The sequence below is a fragment of the Chaetodon trifascialis genome, chromosome 18, assembly GCF_039877785.1.
Source record: "Chaetodon trifascialis isolate fChaTrf1 chromosome 18, fChaTrf1.hap1, whole genome shotgun sequence".
In the NCBI taxonomy this organism is placed as follows: Eukaryota; Metazoa; Chordata; class Actinopteri; order Chaetodontiformes; family Chaetodontidae; genus Chaetodon; species Chaetodon trifascialis.
The window spans coordinates 19041199-19066860 of NC_092073.1; the positions used below are offsets into that span (position 1 = coordinate 19041199).

General features: G+C 40.6%; 1 protein-coding gene across 1 annotated transcript in view; it reads right to left on the reverse strand.

The window, feature by feature from the left end:
* The window catches only part of cdh7a (cadherin 7a), a 101410-nt gene that overhangs the window by 30228 nt on the left and 45520 nt on the right, over nucleotides 1-25662 (reverse strand). Inside the window, exons 4-6 of the mRNA XM_070985769.1 lie at nucleotides 17046-17165; nucleotides 2646-2813; nucleotides 630-817 (exon numbers count right to left, since the gene is read on the reverse strand). Of these exons, the coding sequence (XP_070841870.1) occupies nucleotides 630-817; nucleotides 2646-2813; nucleotides 17046-17165 (476 nt within the window). The remainder of the gene's footprint in view (nucleotides 1-629; nucleotides 818-2645; nucleotides 2814-17045; nucleotides 17166-25662) is intronic.

Below are 25662 nucleotides of genomic sequence, written 5' to 3' on the forward strand. Positions count from 1 at the left end.
TATTAAATACTGCAAATACTCAAAAAACACATCACAAAGACCTTCATTATTTAAAAAAAAACAGCTGGCCACTGTAGTTCTTAGCAAACACTGCTCAAACAGGAGTAAATAGTAAGTTTGTTGGGGACTATTTCCAGCTGTGGATCAATACACATTTGGTGCCCTTGTAAATATTTACAGTAGATGGTGTACAGGGCACTCAAAATAAACTACAATGCCCATGTTGCCCATGCTCATGGTAATGAGAGAACATGTCGCCGAGTGCAAGTGTGTAACTCTGTGGCACAGAGGAATAAACTGTTTCAGCCCTGATAGGATCAATTTGTTGTTAGTTTAGGACTTTTTATGGACGTATGCTTTAATATTTCACTATGGAAAAAGTCAGGATTCATTCATATCTGTGGGTCATGTTTGCTTCTGGACACAAAAATAAATACAGACATGTAGCTTTCACAGTTTGGCATTCAGTAGGAAGGAAAAATGTAGAAGTGTGGTATTTGGTGTGGTACTTACAGGTAGAAAGGAATGGATTTCAGAGTTTACTGCATGTGGATAGTCACACCCCTCCAATCAAAAACAACAATACTCAAACCCACACCTGGTACATGACTTTTATGTATATGCAGTACCTTTAGAAGGATGATGATCCCGTCTTGAGTGTCCTCATCTGTTGTTATGTTGAACATGCCAGGCCCGTCCCCGTCCATGATCCTATAGTCCATCTCTGCGTTGGAGCCTATATCAGCGTCAGCCGCTTTGATTCTGGCCACCACAGATTGCACCGGCAGTGACTCCAGCACCGTGTACTGATAGTTCTCTGTGAAAGGAAGGACAGGAGGGGATGCTAATAATGGATGTGCTTATTTCACCACCAACTCACCTTCAAGCGGCTCAGCTTTCGTTATACCCCTTCAGCTTTGATTCGGTTGTGTGGCTCCTCAATAAATTCATGTTGCATAACACAACAGGCAGCAGCGGTGAGACACGCAATGAAGCACTTGGCTTTTCATACTGCAGCACAGGCCGTGGAGACGGCAATAGAAAAGTAAAATATGCAATTAAGAAAGCAAAGACTGATTTCAGTTGTCAAATTTCTGCAAGTTGCTGGCAAAATACAGAACTCCCTAAATGGTATCTGGGTGTAATGGGTTATTTCTTCGACCAAAAGAGGAGAAAGTAAGAAAAAAAAAAAAAAAACATGAGTCAGGTTTAGATCCCTTTGGTACCTTTCACAGGATGAAATGTCCACTTGAAGATTCTATTACTCTGAAACTCTCCATTGTGTTCCTTGAGCTTTTGTCTGACCCCTTGGATTTAAAGTACTCTTATAAGAATAAAGAAGGGAATCATATTCATAATCATAATCTCTCCAATCACCATGGCAGAGCTCATTACCAGACCTTTCTGTGTTCCTCACAGTGTCTCCCTCAGCCACCGTCTAAATGCTAATCTGCCTGACATTGTTTGCCGCCATGTAATCTTTATAATGGCTTTTTAATTTGCCGTGGAATAGCAGCTCTTTAAAAGACCAAAGAATTGCTTTCCTCTCACCGTTTTGCCCCTGCACCTACCTCTTTTCCCTTCTCCCCACACCTCCCCCGCAGCCTGTCCTCTCATGCAGCTAACCTTGGCTTCTTTCCCCTCGTTTCTTCCAAGGACTAGCTATAGCTCCCATCTCTATCAGCTCTGATGCTCCATAATGGTCTATCGATTCTGACCCATGACCCTGAGAGTGCGACGGCAGGAGCAAAACCTAAAACTCCTCCAAAGTCTCTTTTTTTACCCAGCGTGACAGGACTGGGTTAAAACTGCATTGATGACTTGTTGTGCAAACTTGAACCTTTCTTTCCCCCCAGGGGCCTGCAAATTGACTCTACTTCATGGCAGTCCAGTGGTGAGTGCACCAGCCAGACAGTGGTTGGGCTATCAGCGGTAAACCGATTGCCAGCGCTTCGGATTATCATGAGAAGCACTGCATGCCTTTGAATCCTAAAGCTCGGCCTGGAACCCATTAGCAGGCCGTGAAATAGGCTGACAACAAAAAAACGGAGCCTGATTGATCCTGGTATCCAACGCCAAAGCAGCCCCCCCGCTCTGCTGAAGAGTGAACCACGGAGGTGCACACCTTGCAGGAAGGCTGTTTTTTAATTTGGTCGTGAAAGTTGAAATGTTTGCTGAAAAGTACAAATGTGGGGAAGTTACAAAGATAAACAAGAACGAGGTTAGGAAGGCAGTTAACATAACGTCAGAGAACGGACGAGATGAAGTTCACTGATGAGCACTTAACAAGTGTGGTTTTCTTCTTTACTTTGTGTTCAACTGTATTCCACCAGAAATTATTCTAGACATATAACAAATTTGATATTTTCCAGTGCTGTCTTTTTGGCAGCCCAGTCTTTTTCGTAACACTGCATTCATTGCATACAGTACTAAGTATGCCCTCCTTTGCTTGTCTGAGTTCAAGTGGTTTTCTCATGATAAGAGATATTTAAAGGCCCATTCAGCTAGAACAAAAAAGCCCTTTGAGTAAGAGAATCAAGGAGTTGGAGGTTTCATTCTCATTGCTGAGCTGTTGAGAACATGACATGTACTGTACACGACAAGCTTAATTGACCCTGTAGGGACAATCAGAAGCGGAATCTTACTGTGAGCGAACCGAGGCGGGTTGTCATTGACATCTGTTAGCGTGACAGTGACAGAGGTGGTGCCGGAGAGGCCGCCCATCTGGCCGACCATGTCTTTGGCCTGGATGACGAGAACATACTGGTCCCGCGTCTCCCGGTCCATGTTGGGGAGAGCTGTTCTGATGACACCTGAGAAGAGAGGAAGAGAGGGAGTAATAGTGGTTTAGGCCGGCATACTATACCCACAGATTAACTCCTTCATCTCTTCATAAATATTAAACAGGATGTTATTTAACACTAAATATAAAAGTGGGTAGCATACCATATTGTTTTCATACAAAATGTCCACGTTTAGTTGATGTTGTCAAGTTAGCATTGCTGCTAACATTACCACAACCACTTGTGGTGTGAAGTGGCCGAAAGTGGACATTTCAACAATTCATGCATCACATTTACTGTAGCTGCAAATTCCAGCTGTTTCTAGAATAGTTTTCGCTAATAACCATTTATCCTTTAGCTTACCATATTATTACCTGAACTACCTACCTTACCTCTTTATCAATTACCATAAGTTATTAATTGTAACCATTCATTCAGTTTCAGCTAACTATTTCAACTTGTTAGGCCTGTATCCTTCAATTTAGCTAGGCTTACCTATTTAGCCAAGGATTTCAACTGGCTATTTTTAGCTAACTACTGTAAACGTTTGTCCATTTTTAGCGAATTATTTCAACTGTTTATGCAGAACCTCTTGCTAACTGTTAATTGATTGCTTTTAGTATTATGTTTTATCCATTACTTTTAGCCGCAGTAACTATTTCACCTGTTTATCCATTACTTTTACCACCAACATTAGCCATTTAGCATTATCTATACTAGTCTTTAAGGTATTTCAACCCTTTATCCAATAAGCTAACAATTTTAGCCATTTTTTCATTATTTCAACGATTAATCCATTGCTTTTAGCTAACTACTTGACCTGTTTATTCATGGCTTTAAGCACATTTCAACAATTTATCTGTAACTTTTAGCCATACCTATTTAGACTTCGCTGTCTGCTTGCTAGTTTTCACACATTCTCATAGCAACACATGCTCAGGCGGACACATAAGCCTTATTTTTAAAAATCAATTCACAGTTTCTTTTAATCAGTTGAGCTCTACAGTCTTTTCTCATTGGTAATCACTGCTTTAGGTGACACAGTGTGTTTCGTAAATGTTATTTTCCTAATTCTTCTTCCTGATGGTGGTCAGAATCCACAGAGCTTTAAACGCCTCAAGTTGACTGCAAGTCCTGGTCTTTTATATGAAAGCATCGAAAAAGCGTGACTAAAAGACATTAACAAAATTACACCTCGAGCCCTAAAATTATTTCAGTGGCTAGGTGACAAGAGGAACACTTGAGTAGTGGAAGGATTTATTCGTGTCAAAATAGATGGCCTAAAAACATGAATTCAGACTGCTAACTGCGACTCTTCAAGTAGTAATTACAAGAATACATGACTTAGGTTAATGGATATTTCCATAATGGCGGGTTGCCTGTTTACAGAACAGCGATGATTTATGACTCTTATGTGCCCTCAAATGTGCTGTCACTCCAAATAGTTTATCGGTCTGACATATGATGAGGATGTTAAGACGTTGTCAGAAAAGTGAGCACATGCAAAGGGACATTTTAGCCGCCAGGAGAGGCATTATCTGTCTGTCCCCCTGTCTTGATTGATCTGTATCAGACACAGATCAGAGATGTGACAACACTGGCATCAGATGACTGGCATTTGTCTGCACATGAGCTGCTGTATGAAACAGCTAGTGTCAGGCCAAGATGTGGCACACATGCACAAACTACTAAAAAGCTTGAAAAGAAATCTTCTCATTAATGACATTTTTTTCCAATCTCAACTTTATCTCTTGACTGCAAGGATGATAATTCCAGAAAAATTAACGGCATGCATTTAAATGCAAAGAAAAGTGTCCTAATCCTTCAAAAGCAATCACTGTTGCTCACAAAGTTAATGACTTACCACACAATGTGTTTCATTCATTAAATGGCACTTATTAAAGATTCCTACAGAACATGGCAGATTACTCATTACGAACCCCACAAAGCCACAGCACACAGTTCCTGAATAAATGAATCATTTTTAGCTGCTTTATCACATTCACAGCCTGATGAAGCAGATCAAAGACAGACTCTTGCTTAGAGTTGGCACCTGAAGAATTTCTCATAATCCTTTAAATTGCACAGAAATTTGACATGTAATTGAGGCCCATTCTCACGAGGAGGAAAAAAAACAGAAAACGCTGGAGTTATTTGCTCATTACATGAACTGAAGAATTCTCAATCAGCTGTACCCTTGATGAGGGCTGTGTTGTTTTTAGACCTGGAATTACCAAGGTTGTTTGCAGATTCCACCGGTGGATTTGAAGAAGTCGAGGTAGATTTATACCTGTTTTTTACTCCGACTGCAGACACACCGTTAGCAAATCGCTGGTGAACATAGTGGAACATTTAGCAGCTAGAAAGCTCGATATTTACTCAGAAGTTGATGAACCAGAGCTAAGAGGAGGGTGAATATTAGACTTTGTCAGGTTGCCATGACTCAAAATTAAGGAGGAAAAAAAGAAGTGATCTTTAAAAATAGATCTTCACTTTCTTTCTCATACTCTTACACATGCGCTGTAACTTCGTTTACAGGCTAATGGCATACACATCATGTAACAGTATAGTTATTTTCATTATACGCTGGTGCTCAAAAACACCAATATTTGGTATGTGAGTGGTACATACTACTACAGGCACAAGAATAAGTATTTGTGCAATTTCAAATTGTTTGGTATTTTTCATATTTTTGCCTGCATGTCCACAGGTTGTCTAACCCGATGCACCAGATGGTTTGTTACATCGAACCATCTGGGAAGTCGTCCATGGAAACTGGAAAAGGGCAGGCACTTTCAGAAAATACTTGGCAGAGGATTGGATGAACCATCTGTCTATCACAGGCTAACTTCAACCAATCAGATCAACGAATCATATGCATAGTAGGACTCTTGCCGAAGCCAGTCAGGAGGAAATGACACTCTCCTGTTCTGACATATCTGACGCTATAACAGCATCTCAATAACCTCTTTAGGAGCGGCCATTGTTGTTCTCAAATTAACTCTCTTTCCTCGCTGTCGTCACACCCACACCACACCTGCAGCTGCCAGGAGTTCCTCATAAGACCTTGATTGGTCCTCACGCCTGTGGTTTGGCCATAAGTGCATAACTTGAAGCCTGCCAAAATGGCTTCTGTGCTGCTCTTGTGAATCCAGCTGCCTCACAAGATAAAAGGTTCTCGACTTAGAAGCAAACACCTCTGAGTGAATACTGCACATACTGTTGCATTAATGCCAATAATAAAGAATGTAATGATGGGGAAAAGGTGATTGTTATGGGTTTTGTCACTCATGTTGTTTTCTTATTTCAATTATTATGCATTTCAGTTCCCATGATGCAAACAGGAAGTATAATTTGAACATGGAGTCAGCAGATTAGCCGGCTGCAGACGACACCTGAGCCCATCCTGTGAGCCTAAATTTGTTTACATTGTCAGTTACTCTGAAAGGGGAAAGTGGCGCTGCATTAGCTACTTACACTGTGGACAAACAACATTAAAATGCTAACATTAGATACTGCTTTAATTGTAAATGGGTCTGTGGATGTAGTATATCAACACATATCTGATAAACTGCTGTCACTATCACGATTAAGGTCCGCTGTGTATATCAGGTTCGTGTGTTCGGTTTTGACTTGAGTTACGATCCTGACTGGCAGGTGCTGTTTTTTATCCCAGTGCAAAACCACAACCCTCATCACAACATGTCTGACCCGCCCTCATTCTTGCTTCATCCTGAAGAAGGATTTCTTGACCTTGCGAGTGTGGTCCTTTCAAGACTAGAACAAGTACGAAGCACACACACTCTCTCGCTCTCACACACACATAGTATTTGTAATTAAGCTTAATCCAGGAACAAAGGACGACGGACAAACAAATCAAGAAAAGTGGGTCAAAAACACTTTAAGAGAAAAATGAAGACGCCTTTTGACCGTTAACCATGGCTGTACTAGAAAATAAACAATTCCATTAAGTGTTTAATTTTCTCTCTCTCTGCCATCCTTTATTAATGTCATTACAGCCCCTCCAGCTGAAAACTGTTATTGGCTGCTCTAACTAAATGGCTCAGTTAGCTAAATTATAGTGAGCCGTCCACTTCTTTTTCTCCAAAGTCCCTGCCAGTGGGCTTACAGTGGGATGACGGTGGTCAATAAAGCAATAATCTTTTGCTGTTGCTCTACAAAACACGCAATTTCAGTCCTGCATCAAATAATGAACAGTGGGACACTGTCACACAGCAATGGGGGAAAACACGACTGCCTTTCTCTCCTTCAGTTAAGCCTCAACAGCAAAGTCAAAACTGTTGTCTGTTTCTTTTTTTTTTTTTACCCAGCCCAATGCTTTTATGCTGAGAATTCATGCGTCCGTCTCTGTGCTGTGGATATTCACCCATCTGCTCCGTTTATCCCTTGCATCCATCCTCCATCCACCCATTCATCACCTCTCTGTAGTTTCTTCCACAGTGTAACCTCGTAGCCAATTAAAGAGCACCACCACTGCTCTGGTGCCTGCTGTAGTGACACCTGTGAACCCTGTTTGCTGAGTTGCATCAGAAAGGTTACTTCAAGCCTTCAATCCTGCAAGGCTCCCTTAATACTAGCTAGACACAAACAAAGCAAAACTTTTCTGTTCTTCACTCCACACAACAATACCACAGAGACAAAGCATGCACGTCTAGACTTGAAAGAGGCATCTTTAAACATTCAGGAGAAGTAAAGCTGAGGAGGAAGCTGGATAATGGTTGGACTATAATAACATCTGCAACGGATGGCTCCTACAAGGTAAAATAAACTAGAGAAAGATGTTCAGATGTTGAGCCAGCAGTGAGACAAATGAACGGTCTCACTAAACCATAGATAGGATTCACACACAATTGATATACTTATTTAATATCAGCTTGGTGTGTTGGAGCCTGAGAGATATTGGCGGTGGTTAATGATGCCATGAATCCTGATTCCAGCACGTTAGAAAAAAACCAGCGACATGTTTTTCCTCCCGCCTGGCCAGAAGCACACATACTTCTCACAGAGCGACACTGCTAATCCACACGGCGATGTTGCAAGGCTGTTGTTTGTCTGCTGGGTGCCAGCCCCCCTCGCTCTCTATCTCTGTTACCCCGTGCGGCGCTGGTGTCATTCCTGGGGAGAGGCGATGATTAAAATCCTTCTGTCGCTATCACGGCACGGCCTCGCATTGCGCCGTGGCTCCTTGCCTCCGGTGCAAGCCAGACGCATTGTAGCCGCGCATTTATCTAGCTGTCTCCACACCACTGGCGGCAGACGGGTGGGCCATGCTCCCTGCTAAAGCCCAGATACTTGACATTTGTCTTGGGAAGAGGAAATAAAAGTGCAGACTTTGGAGGAACCCTCTGGCTCTGCATGCAGCTATGAGAGGCACTGATGAAGGTGATGAACACTTAAACATGAAGGGTGCAGTGTGTGATTTGCTGAGCCCTCAGGCGGTCCACTTACAGGGAATAGATCCCATAACACAAAAAAACAGGCCATACAAACAGGGAATAAAACCTCCAGCCCAGGTACTTTATTACTGAGTGACATTCAAGCATCGTGCTCTAATCAGGGGTCGCTATACTCACCCACCCAGCGAGCCAGGAGTGTGAAATAGCTGACAAAATAAACAGTATCTTTTTATTTAGTCTCAGCCTCAGTCCTGCGTCAGATGTCTTTGTTAGCTTTTAGCATATTTAGCCAACCTCTTACCATTTTTCTATAGGTGGAGATTTCAGTCTCAGAAAAAGAACGATTTCAGTCTAGTTTAAGTCAATGAAAACTGTTGACATTTTAGTTTATTCATCAGATCATGTTTAACATTTCAGCCTGTCTTTAACCTTCCATTATCTGACGAAAAAAAACAACCTAGCATTTTGTAAATCTACCTGTTTCACTGTAGTGAGCCTTAAAGGACCACTCTGTGGTATTTAGTGGCATCTAGTGGCGAGGTTGCAGATTGCAATTAACTGAATACCCTTTGTTTACTATTAGCATGTAGGAGAAACTACAAACTCGCAAAAAACGTAAAAAGCGCTTTCTAGAGCGCTTTCTTGGATACTGTAGAAACATGAAAGAGGACCCGCTCCCTCTGCAGATATAAAGAAATCACTCATCATTATTTAACTTGTTTTCCGTAAAGTAGCCGATAAATTTCTCCGCGTCTGATAAGGAGCGTGCAGCACAGGAAACTGCAGCGAAAAATAAAGACAAATTAAACTATATTTTAGTCTTTTTCATCAACAATAATGCACGTTGATATAGTCACAGTTAGCATTTCATGGAGTCGCCGCTGTCTTCTTATCATTCTCGTCTTGCTGATGAATGTATTTCATCAAGGTTTCCGTTAACAGAACTAACACTGAGATGCAGTACAAAGAACCCGAGTGTTACAGAGGCATATTGTCGTGTCAAACATGCTATCGAACACAAAATCCATTAATTTGTAATGTTTCGCTGAGAGGAAGTGTGTTCATCTGTGTGCACATGCAGGCATATGTGTTTGTTTGTGATTAAAATTGAAAAATTGCATCTCCCTCTCGATATTACAGGCGGCAGCCAGATTTATATCTAGCCTTCAGCTGTAGTGTTTTCGATTTAGTGCAGTCACCACTACAAGGATCTGGTCCACAGCTACAGCAACACGCACGTTTAAAGAACAGCGTAAAGAAAACTCAAGGTTTTAAAAAGAATATGCTGGTATCTTCATCGCAGGCTGATGTGTCTCCTCTTGACCTCAGCGTCTGAATTTCGCAGCAGCTATAGATTGCACAAGGATCTGTTCCTGGCCTTTTCCTTTATTTGAGCAGATTCAGTTTAATTAGATTCTCAGGCTGAGAAAAAGACAAAGCTCAGTCCATCCAGTCTTCTCTCACCTGAGCACCTGTCATATTCAGAAGTCACAGTCGTGTCGCTTTGAGAGGCAAGCCGTGTCACATCTTAAATATGCCCTCTAGAATGTAATTAATCCTCTCATTCAGGCACCTGCATTTTCTGCTAACTAAATTCTTCTCTTGTTATTCCAGCCATTGAGGTTTGTGAGCATGCATGCATGCTTAGCAGTGCTAATGTGTGCGGATAATTGTCTCTGGAGGACTTGCCATATCGCCAAGGTGTATGGAGCTGGAGGCAGCTGTTCAAACCTCCTTGAGCTTGCCATCAATTAGAACGCAGTCCTTAACAGCATAACCATTTCTGCATCACCTTCAAACTAATCTACAAGCTATCAATCAACATATATTACAAAACGCTGTCTTAACTGTGCACCTGTAGGCAACTTATATATTTTGCCAACATTATGCATTGCTTGGAAGTTATTGGAGCTATTCAGGATTAAGTACTTTTCCCAAGGGCACCTTGTAGATTCAATTTGGGATTAAGAACCAGAGTAAAGAGACTTGTTAGACGAAAGAGAGCCAGGATGCTTCCCACCTAACACCAGGTCATACGCAACCTCCTCCCTTCCCCCTCAACCATTAGCCCTCTGCCACTTAATCGCTAGCGCAGTATTGCAGTGTGGAGCTTAGAGTGTATTTCAGCACAGGCACTTTGTCAAAGTCACCCTCTGCTATGGCCCAGGCCTGTGCTGCAAATGGGACTAATTAGTAACTTGCAAAGACAGAAGCACAACGCTCATCCCACAACACTCAATCCTACGGTCGCTGTCTAAAAGCTGGCGTCTCACCCCAGGAGTTCATTCTGTAAGATACATGGTATTGACAATATGTTGAAAACCAACAGTTAACACAAACATTGTGGTCCCTTTCACAGCCAATACTGAGGGTGGACACAATATTTAACACCAGTAGCACCATTTAAAATGAGACGATGTAAGTCTTGTGAGAAATCAAACAACAACAATACTTCTGCTAAAAAAGAGACCATTCAATAGTTGTAGGAGTTTTTCTGCTGCAGCCTTATTTATTCTGGTATGACCAGTAGTTTATGGTGGTTAATGTTAACTCATTTTGTACATCGTCAGTTAGCTGACTTCATGACTCTTGTCTACATGCCACAGATGAATATCTCGATGGTACACAGCAGTAAAACAAGCTGCTCACTGAAAAAAATCTCGGAAAATGATTTCACTGTGTCCTCATCCTGTAACTTCCAGTTGTGGCCACAGAGGGCGCTGTTTTGTAGATTCATTGTACAAGCTACAAGCTTCGTCATGTGAACTTTATTCAAGAAATGCTCATTTCTTGTTAACAGTGTTTGTAGTCCTGCTGCATTGGAGTATTTTTTGCTCAGATTATTTCCTCCAACACAAACAATATTTATACTATCAATTCAGAGTCTGGCTGCCTGAGAGATGATCCATCTCTCACCAAAGTTTTATTAAAGTAAGGTTATGTAACTTCAGCTAAACAGCAGCAACTGTGGCAGCTATGGAAACATGCTAAAAAAATGGCAAAAATGTTAGGTAACAGTAGCACAACTTTTGAGTAAAGTCTAACTCAGAAATGAAATTTACTGTAGCTACGATTAGCTAATATTAGCCACCATAAGCTAGATAGGACTGCAACAGAAAAACTTCTGATTGTATTGAGGTGAACTGTAGTGCATTTTACTGCTCATGAATTTAACTTTCAATCTAAAAAAAAAAAAAAAGGAAATTGAGTTATTTCTTCTCTAAAAATACGGCTTTAAAATAGAATAAGCGAAAGCAAAACCCACAAAGGAATGCTTTAAATAGGAGCACATGGAAAGTACAAAGACATTGTGGGATTGTGATTGACATTTTTCAGCTCTATAAACCTTACTAAATTCTTATGTGACAGAAAATCTGAAAAAGTAAATTGGTGTCAATATGCAAACGAATGTACATGTAAGCGACTGTCACTCTGAAGATCTAAGAGGCAACGGTAAACACTTTGGCAGCTCAATACAGAACAGAACGCAGGTAAGACTGACATTTGATGGCGTCTGAGCGCCATGTCTCATCCACCCTGCTGTTTCCATGTCTGTACAGTGGACATGAACTCTGGTTAGCATCACAATTGACTGTGGAAGAATACAGGCCACACACAGTAAGCAATCACAACCCATTAAAGCTCTTGAAATATCAACCTTGGGATTTAAAAATCCACTTAGTTTAATGAAAAACACGTCATCAGCCGAGGCGGTGAAAGAATGAGCCGTGGTCATATTGAGCTGAATGGGTCTTAAGAAAAACATGACATGAGAGTAATGGGGACTTTATGGGGCAGATATGCTGTTTGAACATCACTTAAGTAAATGTCTGCTCTCGCTCTAATTGCTATTGGTGTCATGAAGTCTCACTTGAGACTCATCGATGCATTTGGGTGTGCTTGCAAACTTTGTCAAAGATCACTGAGCAGCCAGAGGGAAGTGGTCAAAAAAGTCGTCCCTGTTTTAGAAATTTCTGCTGGACGCAACATGATGGATGAGGCCCCGTTCGTAAGTTCTCCATGATGAGAATTTTAATTTAATCATTTCACTCCCAGCTGTTCTTCTTGTTTTACTTGATTCATTTGCTTTAACTCATTCAATCTTGTGGTTTTATATATTTTACTAATTTGGCTTTTTATTATTTTTACTTTTTAGCACCATTTTTCATCTTAGTTTCCCATTTGAGGTCTCCACTTCAATGTATTTCTGAGCTAAAATAAAGGCAGAAAGAATGAATAAGAAGTAAAGATGTATAAAGAAAGAAATGCTTCTAAGTGAGACGAGTCGCTTGCAGATAACTTAAACTTTGCCGATACTTTGTGAGAAATGTAATTATAGAAGAGGAAGTGCTGTGATTTTTAAAGAATATCAAACAAATAAACCACAAATAGACAAATAACTACAAAAGTTGGAAAGTTGGTAAAAAGGTGCGACACTGTTAGAAGTTGATGTCACTACAGGATCTTGGTTTTTACAGGAAAGCAGCCAAGCATTTTTTTTAGTAGCATAAATTTTTATTTCCCCAAGGTAGCTCTTCTTGAAAGGCAACTAAATTAAGATGAAGACGAAGGTAACCGGGTGAACACTTCCTAATATTTCTCTCAATTACAGTCTAATACTTTTTCAGGGAGCAATATAAGGTGAAAAATCTTAAAAAGAAATCTGTCCAAAAAATTTCCGTAAACCAATAGAGACTTCTGGGCTGTAACAGGATGCGGCTGTAAAAGCCTGCAGGATCTTCCCCTTGACGCACAAGTTACTGTTCTATAAGTCGTTGTTTAAGGTTACTCCTGTCAAACAAGAGAACATGTCTTCATGCTTCCCTTCATCAACTCCCACATGGAGTCACACCTCCCTGACAGTCATCCATGCTATTCAGCTCTGACACCCATATTGCATCTCATAACCATGAGATCCAATCACCCTCTACGTGGATGGAAAGAGAGCCAAGTATAATCAGTCGTGGTCAGGCAGTGATGGGCAGCAGAGAACCGAGGCGCTGGCAGGGACCCAAGGGCTGTATCTGAGTGCACATTTAGGTGTGTGTGTGTGTGTGTGTGTGTGTGTGTGTGTGTGTGTGTGTGTGCGCGCGCGCCCTCCGTGTTTGACAGGTTAATAAACCAGCCGGTGCCCTTCTAATAGAAAGAGTTCCAATGTGAGTTTCGTTTGTGAGCTTAAAGTTGTATGCCTCAAGTTGGTAATGTTGGAGAAACCAGCGCAGGACATCAGTGTCATCGCTAACTGTCCCTCATGCTAACCTAAATCTCAAGCTGGCATGTTAGCATTGGGAAATTCTGGCTGCACTTTGTCTGCCATTTCTGTGCGACTAGCTCACTGTAGCTTTAGTAATACATACATTACAGGCCTGCGACAGCTCTGTTAGAGCATTTGATTCACTGACTGCTGTGAGGATGCAAAGAAAGTAATTTAAAAAAGCCTTTAAAATACATTACGTACCCCAGCCTTAAAGCCACACAAAGCAGCTCTCCATACTTGAATTTTATGATAATGCTAGCTGTCCTGATAGCCAGGTATTTCTCTCAGGAGGTGGGTGGAGACAAAAACAGAGCTAAAAGGAAATGTGAATATTGGACTTTGGCGAGAAACATTGCAACACACTGAACTTTTATCAGCACAAAAAGAGCAAGCAAACCCCCTTAACGCTACCTGCCCAGCACCAAACAGCAAACAGACAGCTGTGAGCACACTGAAGCATTTATGGTAGATAAAAATCAAGATGTTTCCCTCAGGAGTTGATAGAGACCAAATCAGTGATGCTCCCACGGTATGAAAAATAAAAAATAAAAATCAATCAAAGCAGGTTTAAGGAAGGAGAGAGGCAGAATATCTAATATGTGGTTTGATTTCTATCTGTAGTAACAATTTATTCTTCATTTTTCCATGTTAGCTTGTCCTGCCAGGAGACACGAGCACTACAGGTTCATTTGCACATGAATCTGCTGAGGTCGGGGAAATGAGACACTTCAAGTTAAGACCTTCACTCAAAGTCTCTGAAATGTTCAGGAAATTTGGTTTCAGTTCATTTAAAAGACAAAGAAGAAATGATTTGAGGGATTTTTTTAAGCATATAGAAACTTTAAAATATCTATTAGATTGGGTTTTTTTTTACAATGTAAACATGAAGAGTGACACAGCCACCTTCACCAATATGATCTGTCTTAGGGCTAAATTTGGACTAAACCAGCCACATTTCCAGCCTTTTTTAATTTATTTATTTATTTTTTTTGCATAAATAATGACTACAATTTAAAAAAAGGATCCAAACTACCAACACCCGTGCATGTCTGGTGCTTGATCACCATCTGAGCAGAAAGGAACTGAGAAAAACATTGAAGCACAAATTCCCAAGTTCCAAACCAAACTCATTTTAAGGAAGGTGATTGCAGCATTTTAACACATTAATTAGCCCACAGTAGTTTTAGCTTCTAAGAAAATCAAAGATTTACAGCCTCAGAGAAGTCCCAGTGGAACTGTTGGAGCTTAAAGAGTATCCATGAGGAACTTATTCATTTAGAGTGTATAAAACATGTAAATGTTCACCCCAAAACACGGAAACATGGAAATGTTCCCTAATGAAAGCTTCAGCAGGAGGCTTCATTAGTCAAAGGTCTCCAGAAAGTGAAAAACAACATAGAAATCCTGTGATACTGTGCAGACTTCACAGCTAAGTGTGCTGAAATGTTGATGTTCATATCTTTTCTTCCTCAGACACCACATCCATAACGCCAACACAGTGCGAAGTCATTTCCTTTCTTGTGATGTACATTCATTTTTCTGGAATGCTCTATTTTCTTGCGATGGTTAGGCTTATTGAATGTTTACAGTGAACCTTACAGGTCACCGAGGAATTATTGTTGTTGAGCTTCCCTCCTATTTCTGTGTCTGCCTGAGTGTGAAAAATAAACGACATAAATCCCCACATTGCAGTGGCTTTCACCAGTTCATGAATTAGAACGACATTCATAAAATCCCAGCGTGTATGTATGTGTTGGAGGATGGAGCCTAATATTATGGGATGGCCCATATTTTGCTGTTTTCTTGCAGGAGAACTGTGCATGAAGTAGCCGAGCCTGGGCAGGGCAGTGGCTAATGAGCCAGCTATGAAGACGTAGCGAGGACTGCCTCGGCACTTCTCAGGATGAAACGGCCCCCAAGTCAACAAACTACCTCACATCTTACTTTGCTGTTTATTTGAACCCGTTTTCTCAGGCTTTTTTAACCGTTCCCTAATTTGATCGCTGTTATCTTTATTGTGCCAAGCGATGATAAAATTTGGATGTCAGCCGCTTTCTTGGAAACTCAGTGCTTTAGCTTGTTGATTGCAAAATAAAAGTGTCACTGGTGTTTTTACTGTCAGCATCACGACACTTAAGTCTGGTGGATTCCAGTATGAGCAATGCTTACAGCCACACGGTGTAACTTTTGACATAACTCAGAGGTTTGGCTGCTACAGTCTGACTTGATTCGGTATGAACAGTAGCTTATATGTTAGCTACAGTTAGCAAACCTTACACAGACATTGCTGTGTGGCTGACTTAACTGACTTTATGGCTCTTCTCTGCTTGAGCTACTGTTGCACTGCATTATATAATCAGAAAATCTCAGATAATCATTTCAAAGGTTTTACCATTAATATCAAAAAAGAAGTACACATTTAGACACATTTCTGAAGGTCTTCCGCTGGCCCTCAATCAGGTCGAATTAATTATGATCTTTTTAAAGCTACTAACTCACCAGAGTGTTGGGAAGTACACACAGTGGCCGCTTTATTAGGTACAACTGCACAGTCTAATTCAATCCAATACAACTGTCGTGCCATAAAAATGATTATATAATACTTGTAATGTTCAGTCTTTTGACACTAGCATAGAGGTGTTCATTAAATTTTTAACACTGAGGTCATGGTGCTGGATGAATGATTGTTGTATTCAGAGGTGTTTCTAATATTCTGCTTTCCTTATGCATAAAAGAATTAAAGCAACTTTTAATATAAGGCACTCCAGTACAACACCACCTTTAACTATGACCTTGGCAATGAACATATAATTGAATTTACACATTTCTAACAACAAAAACTGAACATTATGAGCTTCATAATGGTATAATTAATGGCAGAGCTGTTGTATTAAATTAAGACTGTACAGGTGTTCCCAATAAAGTGGCACTAAGTATAAAGAAAAATGAAATGTGGCTATTATTGCCACTTAGGGCCGCAGTGGTTGCAATTCAACTTGTGTAAACCTTGAAAGCTTGATTATAGAAATGATTTGTCTTTAACATTGAATACTAAAGACTAAATAAAAAAGATATCTTGGAAATAAATAAAAAATCAGTCTAGTTCACTAACATTCACGGTAATACAATAATTACGTGTCATGACAATAACGTAATTGCGACAATTAGTAATCTGTCGAGGTACAGACAGCAGTCAACAAGCCAGCATTAGCTCATAGTTTTTGTGTCCAGACAGGAGACTGTTGTGGAGCTTCCTGAGCTTCAGACACAGATGAAACAGATTACAGTGTCAGCGTGTAAGTCTCAACCTCACCTGTATGCTGTTATTGGCTGGAGGCTATACACACCTGCCCAAAGGTTGCAGCCCAGAAACATCCTCAGCAAAATAAGAAGAAAATACAGGCGGAGGGTAGATAAACACACACAGTTTTAGGGGGGCAAAAGTGATGACTGAGATGGATTACTTTAGTGTGAGGCTATATGTCGTTTTTTAGGAAAACCCTGCATAAAATACCTTTAAATGACACACTGCGGCCATATCTGTGCATTAAATCTCCCTCGCTGCCTTCTAACATATGTTGCACCAACCTGTCTTGGGCTCCACCGAGAAGTAGGGCTGTCCGTGGATGATGCTGTACACCACCCTGGCGCTGTTCCCGTACGTTGGGTCATCCGCATCAGTGGCTGCCACTTGCACCACCATTGTTCCTGTAGGCAGACAGCCCTTCATTAGTTTCCAAGACAACATCCAGAAGACTAGTCAAACAGAGCTAAATGTGGAAACAGTCATCATATCAACAGAGTGTGTGACCGATTCTACTTGAAGGCGGGGGAGGGAGAAAGCAATGAAAATGTAACTTCTGAGGCGATAAATAATCTCATTAGACATTAGTCATGACACTGTCTTCCTTTGTTGGGACTGGTGTTTACTTAAACTTTGAGCTTCATTTTTATACAAAATGCCTGAGTTTAAAGCGGTTTTTCACAGAAACCTTCAGCAGCACCAAAAGATGTGACATGTGCTGTGTACTAGCTCTCGGCCTCAGACGCTGTGAAACAAACAACACTTCCCCTTGTTGCCATCATTTGCAGGGATGCTGCAGCCGGATTAAAGTGTAACTCCTAGCCTTTAGTTATCATTTCATCGCCATTGTTTCCATTTGCCTCCTGCAGATCAGTTAGGAGCATCTTTTCCGGTAACTTCAATCTGTTGATTCTAACTCAGCAGCCAAATGGGCTCTGCGACCAATCTGTGCTGTGTGAAAGGAGGCATTTCACCACCAACAAAAAAGAAGAAGCTCAATTATTATGCATCTCATATCATCCTGATCTGAAAAAACGCTAAGTTTTGTTTGGTTTTAGAAGAGTCAAAGAGTTTGAATTTGTCCTCCAGCGATGTCACAGGAGGACACTGCGTTTTTGTGGTGCACTAATTAGGGCTCAATAAAACTCTGTAGATTAAAGAATTTTATAACACAAAGTTCTAGAGAAAGATACAGTTGGGAAAACATTTTTTTTCCTTCATTTTTCCACTTTTTGAATTTACTCTCACTATTTTATTTTCCAGTTAAAGTCTGTGTTAACATGCACAGATGGTAACCCACCCAGTTACTGATTTAAGGTCCACAAACTGCCGCTGTTGATCTGCAGAGGAGAAAAATGTAACCATGAAAACAAAATGATATGTGAAGGCGAGAGGCAGGATAGTGGTTTTGTTGCACAAACATCTCAAGTGTTGTTTGTTTATGATGCTCTGTCAAATTCTGGCGCTAGCACACAGTGAAAGGCAGATCTCCTTGTTTAATTAAGTATTCCATTTCTGTTTGGATGAATTGTACTGCTCATAGTAAAGTGAAACGCTTTCTTTTCTGGAAAACTGAATTAACCAAAACAATGCAAGTTATCTATCAAAAAAAAACAAAAAACAGATATGCTGAGCCTGAAATCCTGCTAACATATGAAATGGAATCTCTTAATCACCATAAATGAGTCCTTAATTTACCCCTGAAAACATACACCCACAGTAACACCTTAATTGTGAATAAAGATACTTGGCTGTTAGCCAGCGATCCCTTAATTCAAAAATAATTAATCACTTTCTTTTTAAAGTGAAAACCCCTTTAGAAAACACCCTATGTCAAAAAGCCCTTAACTGACAGATAATGTATACTTTAAGGGGGTTTAGGCTTTTCCTTAATTTACACATTAATTTGAAATATTTGACAAATCCCTTAATTATCGTTTCATGGTGTTATTAAGATATATAAGAGGTTCATAGAAGGCAAAAACTAATCTAGGCATTGGATTAACACCTTAACACCTTAATTTGAAAACCCCTCATTTAATAAATCATGCAGATTTCAAAGGGTGATTTTCACCTTAATTTACATGTAAATTTGCTGCTGCTAAAGCTCAGACGAATGTGATATCTACTCGCTATTCCAATTCCGTCCTACACATCAAATCTGCATAGCAACAACTGTCATTTCATTGGCCATCAAGTTAATAGTGCAATCACAGAGTTGCTTTAGCGCTCTTTTCTTGTTGGTCACCTCTTCTCTGGTCAGCGAGAGAGTTGAGCTAAGCTAAAGCTAAAAGCCCCATTCTTTGTCCCCATAGACAATGTTATATGACTCATGTGGATCAAAGTTTGGGGTTCAGCTTTACGGCCATTACGCAAGACAGGATTGCACTTCTATAGCTTGGATCAGCATGAAACTCTCTTGGTTAAATCCTAAATGAAAAATATCTGGTTCTTGCTTACAAAAAAAGGGGGGGGGGGGGGGGGGGGGGAGCCAAAATTTCAACTGTGGAGGAGCTTATTGCTAAATTGTCATCTGAGAATCATTTCCTGTGCTAATGTAAACTATTATAAATATTGCAGCGACTAAGTCCACGTACCAAGTACAAATTCATGTGGTAACACGCGCATCTGTTAGCCACAATGCTAACTTAACACAACACCATCCACTGTACCTGTACACCGCCACTAACCCTCTAGCTGGGTAGTCTCAACCAGTACAACTCGGTGGCGGGCTGTGAGAGCCAATCGCACAACTAACCAACCAACAAACAAACAAAAATTAGCTCATGCTAAGGCGCTGTGGTGCGTGAGCTAACAACAAATGTGAAAAATGAGTAAATGTGTGACTACAACTTTAACATTTTCTCATTTTTAGAAAAACAGGGAGATATGTTACATACTGTAGGCACTTTAAATTAGACATACTATGTAGGTAACCGTAAAATCATTTACAAAGGTAAGAGCGCCATCTGTTGGCTGTTTACTCTAGGTGTCAAAAAGAACTGCTGAACCAACACAAAACACATGTTGAATGAATATACGATAGGCTAACAACACAGATACCGCTTGATTAATTCAGCATGATTACTCAGTGTTTTGTTAGCATTCAGCTAGCATAGCATTAGCTAGCCATATCATTACCTCACTTCAGTTTTGTAATATATTGTTCCTTTGCTAGCCAGTATACTATGCTCCAAAAATGGTGGCGCTGCCCCTGAATGCTCTGTGATTCCCATTCCGAACTTAACCAGTTAGCGACGGTGGTTTGATTGAGAGGGAAGGAATCTGACATTGATTAATGTTGTATTTCATGTTAGACTGTCATTCAGTGAAGAAATGATGCCACATAGTTATATCACCATAGTCTGAGTAAAAAACACATTACGCTGTGGAGTAGTGCTGATAAAACTCAAGATATAAGGCCTGATTTCATTTTAGTGCCCCGTCGTGCCCCACAAATCCCCAAAACTTCCTCCCATCTTACAAGAAGGAAATTTGTTTTCAAACTCGACTGTAAACTCTGCTGACAACTGACAACTGTTGTTTCTGCGTGCAGCACTGTATTGTCCTCTCCCACTCTTCCTCCGAGGCAGAAGAAGAAGACATCAGACATGACTCTTCGTGCATTTCTTTTTAAATGTACCAACAGAACGTGGCTGATGTGACTTGAGCTGACAGCCGTGGTGTGGAAGGTAATGCAGAAAAGCGTTTGAAGATTTCACAGAGAAAACATAATCAGTGACAATCACTGCCAATCAATTTCAATAGGTCATTCATTATGGTATAAATGAGCCTCGTGGCTCCAACTGGGCTCATTTATTGGTTACGGAGTCTGTTTCAGGCAAAGTAATTTCACGTCAAAGAATTGATATCCATCCAATAATAGAGAGGAAAAGCCAACAACCATTACGATTCAGGCTATTTTTTGCTGTTAGACTGTACGTCAGGGTTGGTCTTAAAGCTGACGCCTGCTACACAGTCGGCAGCGATGAAATCATCAACAATAGGCGTTGGTAAAATGACCTTGAAAATAAAAAGGCACCACGGCACCCCACATCCAGTTAAAAACCAAATGTGAGCGAGCATTTTCAGTTGTTGGCCATAAATTATGGAGTATTTTTCCACCAACGGCTAGATCGTCTCCCTCCATTGATACGTTTAAAACCCACCTGAGGACCCATCTGTTTTCTGTAGCCTCTTAATTGTCACCATGAAGACATGCCGTAACAAACTCACAATGCTGTTCGTCTCATGATTCGCAGCTTCATGTCTGTGTTTTTATTTGATCATCCCTGTGTTTCTGTTGAAACCTAATCATCGATCGAATAATCCCATCATTTAATCTCTCTGTAAAGCATTTCAACCAGCGTTTGTTGTTTTTAAGTGTGCTCTCTAAATAAATTGACTTGACTTGACATTTCCCATGAGTGCCCCTCTTCCAGTTGGTCAGATTAATGGCCGGTTTATGCTGGAGTATTTCACTTTAATTGCTAGCAGCACACATCTGGCCGAGCTTGAGCCTATATTGTAGCATGTGACAGAAAGTGCTGTCTTACAAGTTGGTGATTCTTTATTTTGGAGAAAACATCCTAATAAAGATCTCACTTTCTAACATGAGATGTATTTTACAGGCTTTTACAGAATGAAGTGATCATGGAAATTGAAGATTAGAGTCCTCCATTCTGGTCATAAAGCAGAATTAACAGGCTCTGGCCCTGGATGTGGACGATATAACGGAGAGGAAAAAAAAGCTCGGTGAAGCTGGAGAAGTTATCACCAAGCCGGTTGTAGAAGGACACCCAGATTATATCATCACCTCTTAGTCATGACAGGTTATATTACAGGTAGTTTAAAACACCAAGGTCAAAGGATGACTGTATGAAAGAGAACTCAGGCAACGTCTAAATCTCTATTACAGGTTGATAGTTAAAATCACTTCTCACAGCGCTTGGCAGACCAGGCTGTAAATTAACATTCAATATGGACTCAGATAGAGCACAGCTTTTGAAGGCTTTTTCTTTTTTTAGCTTCTTCCTCTGGTTGTTTGCCCTGTGAATCCAACAAACATCCGTATTGTCAGAATGAGAGGTAATACCAGCAGGGTGAGCTGCATGTCAAAATAAAACACCCTGAGCAGATTCTTTCTGCTCCACAGGGCTGTCATCTGCTACTCAATTTGCCCTGTCTGTGTCCCTTCAATATTTGTCCATCCTCATTGACGTGATGGATCCGATCTCCACATTTTGTTTTATTTATTCCCCCGCAGCTGCGTACAAAACAGGTTTCCTCATCAATTCTGCATCTTGGGTGAGCAACTGTCATCTGCCAGTAATGAAAATAAATGTGGCATGCTTAATCTGAAGGGGAGACAGGTATTCTTCAGCCACTTGGATATACAGGCTGCGCCCAACTGTCAAGAACAATATTCCTTCCTGAGTGCACACTTATGATGCAAATTCGTTAGCTATTTGTATTGTGGGATGTGACCCAGAATGTGACTTATAACTTTTTTATTAATACAAGCTGCATCTGTTTTCAAATGAAGGGCCATCGTCTGTATGCAGCAACGCAAATATATTTTCATGTGACTGGAGGAGAAACCAAACCTGTGAGCTGGAAATTTGATTGCATCATACAGACATTAGAAAAACAATATTAAAAATATTAAAACCCTTTGTTTAAGCCCAGGAATTCAGCAATGCCTTCATGAGTATTCAAAGCTGGCAGCATTCATTAGGGTGATTGTATTCATGCACATTCACACCTGCGCCCCACTGTTTCACATAAGCAGGGATTACGGCGTAGAGTTCAATTCACTGGTTTTGGGGGTTTTTGCCTTTGCTGAGTGAAAATGAATTACAGCACTTTTAAAGAAAGTTACTGCCTGCTGTTTTCTATGCTTAATGTTTTTTTTTACTTTCAAGCTACACATAGGTACACCTGCACAACCCACTGCAATCCAAAACAGCTGTTCTGCCATAAAGTCGACTTTTATAACACCTGTAATGTTTTACACACCGTCGTCACTGTTAATTCAATTATATGTTTTATCACTGACCTCACAGTAAGTGATAGTGTTGGACTGGACTGCATCATATTCAGAAGTATTTCTAATATTCTGCCCCTCCTCGAGCATCTAAATGGGAAGGACAAAATATTAGAAACACCTGAGCTCAGTAACAAATGTATATTTCTGACAACAGCTGTGTTTCCATTGCATTGTCACAAAAAGAGAAAATTCAAAGTAGATGCGTAATTGATTTAGAGCAAATAAACAAGGCTGCCCAAAGTGCAGTTTCAGCAAAGGCTGGTGGTACAGGCAACGTTACACGGCTGTAATAAAAAAAGAAGAGTTTGCGAACTGGAAACAAAACCAGATGTTTGCCAACCACCAAAAATGTAGAAGAAGAAGAAGAAGAAGAAGAAGAAGAAGAAACAAAAGCAGTTGCTTCGGCCAGAGTGGTCTTCACAAAGTTTACGACAGCAGAAACAGCTTCTCCTTCTTCTTCTTCTTTTCTCAGAGCAGACATAGCTAATGAGTCGTGAATTAAATGTTTGCTACATCAGAACTTATTCAGAAAAGGTGTTTCTTTCTCAAACAAGGCAAAAACCACCTCAAGCAAGCATAAAAACTCTGACATAATTGAGGAACTTTTTGTTTATAATTTTGCTGTTTCCATCAACCTTTTTCTAATACGATACTTCAAAAACATGCATAAAAATACATTCATGTTGTACAAGTTGATGGAAACACGGCTGATGTCAACAGAAATTGATCAAAGGTACATGTTATGGCAGGGCTGCTGCAGTAGATTGCATTGGATTGGTAGAGTGCACAAGTGTATCTAATAAAGTGGCCACTATGTATAATTCAAACCCACAAAGCAGAAGAGAATCGACACCAAATCTTCACCTGATGAAAAAAAAATAATTTGGATCGACTTTCCCTAAGCCAGAACACCTTTTTCATTTCCAGAATTAAATGACTATCCCATCCTTGATCCGCTCTCATGAATTAGACAGGAACAATGACAGCTGGATATAGGACTGGTGAGTAGTAAATTCAAGGGCTGTGGCCTTGGGTTGACATTACATTCTCTATGCTTGTAATGAGCCCTCAAACTGCTCCTTTGGCCCTTCGCTGTGCAGAGGGAGAGAGCCAAGGCTCGCGATTGTCACACCTCCGACTGTCCTCAAGCCCCCGTCTTTTATTTGACATCCCTGTCGTGATTAAGACAAAAGCCTTCAGAGAACCTCGGGCCGTAAGGTCTCCACATGTACGGACGAGCACTGCCTCTAATTACTTTAATTAATTAAATTCATGATTTCCTCTAAATTGAACCCATTCATCAGCTGTGCAGAGCTGTGACCATTAATGATTTAAAGACATCTATAAAGGAATTATTGAGGACAAGAGGTGCTTGGCCCTTCCCTGTTCTTTACTACATTGATAATTGCTTTGAGTAGATATTTACAAAGACAGGCGATGCATTATTCTCCTGTTGTTCTCTCAACTTGTGATGAAGACCTTCACAGGAACTGGCAGAGTAAATAAAGTGGCCAGGGTGACCCTGTGTCTCGGCGCTCGTCGTGTGAACGCATCCTCCTCTGTGGTTGATGTACCGAGTTGCTGTCTTATCTCGGGTTGGACACGAGACTCCAAGCCCTTGTACTCTAATCCTCTGGTTCCTTAAGCCTGAGCTCTGTACCCCCCGTTGACAGTCGGCTGTGTAATCCTTCAGAGATCTCCGTGCCTGTGTAGTAAGCAAAGCACTGCCTCTCTTGGAACGACTCCCACTGCCACTGTTTGCCAGCTGAATTTTTTCATTTTGACTTTGAAGCTTCTAAAAGAGCCATGAACACCTTTGTTTCCACTCATTTCCATCTGTAAGGCCACGCATGCTTGAGCTATCGAGGTGATGTCGATGCACGCGATGAGCGTTTCAGTTCTTGGTGTTTATTGGTGTGAGGACGCGAGACGTGCTTTCATTTGCCATGCTGGTGAAACCCTGAAATTTAAAGTGGCAATAATCAACTCTGCACTGCTACAGGGGCTTATAGCTTCTTGTGACTCCCAACTCGACAAATACGGCTGTCATGTTAGCCAATAATAAACAAAGGCTTGCCAGTAAACACTTGGTTAACATTGTGAAGTGGTTGCAGTTTGTTAAGGTTTAGGAAACAAAACGACTTGATTAGGTTGAGTTAAACAAGTATGTTACTTACGTACATTAACTCATGCATGCTATGTAACCTCACTCATGTACGAATTATGCATGTAAATACATTTTTACAAAGACGGCTGTATGGCAACATCACAGATTTTGGGATTTGCTTGAGTATATTAACACAACTCTTCTGCCATTTACTCTAAAGACTGGTACCAGGATATGCTGAAAGTTTAATAAAATGACTGTTTAATTCACTAACTCAAAAAAAAGAAAGAAGTGGATATAGTCTTAAATTAGTGATGATGCCTGTGGTGCCATATCTCGCTGCTACTTCTTCCACTTCTGATAATTGTGAGTGGACTGAGCGCTCGGTCCACTTCTGATAATGATTCAGACTGCAGACTGAAGTGCCCAACAAATGAATCAATGTTTATGTACAGGTTCAATATCAAACATGTGGAGTTATTCTCCTCTTGGATAATGCACAGTGGCATTGCATTTAACTAAAAGTTCTACATTAAATGTCTGCTATTCACAATCAACAACAGCTGAAGCTTTAACATTTATTATATTTATATTTTTGAAATCATATTAAAAGGCAACATGACCTTTTTCTGTCACTTGACATCTGAGTTCATCTCTGTCTCCTTCCTGTCAGTAAGGGCTCACATGTGATTAGACCACAGCTCCCAGCATGCCTGGGAGCGCCGAGGGAACCCCTGGGAGGAGC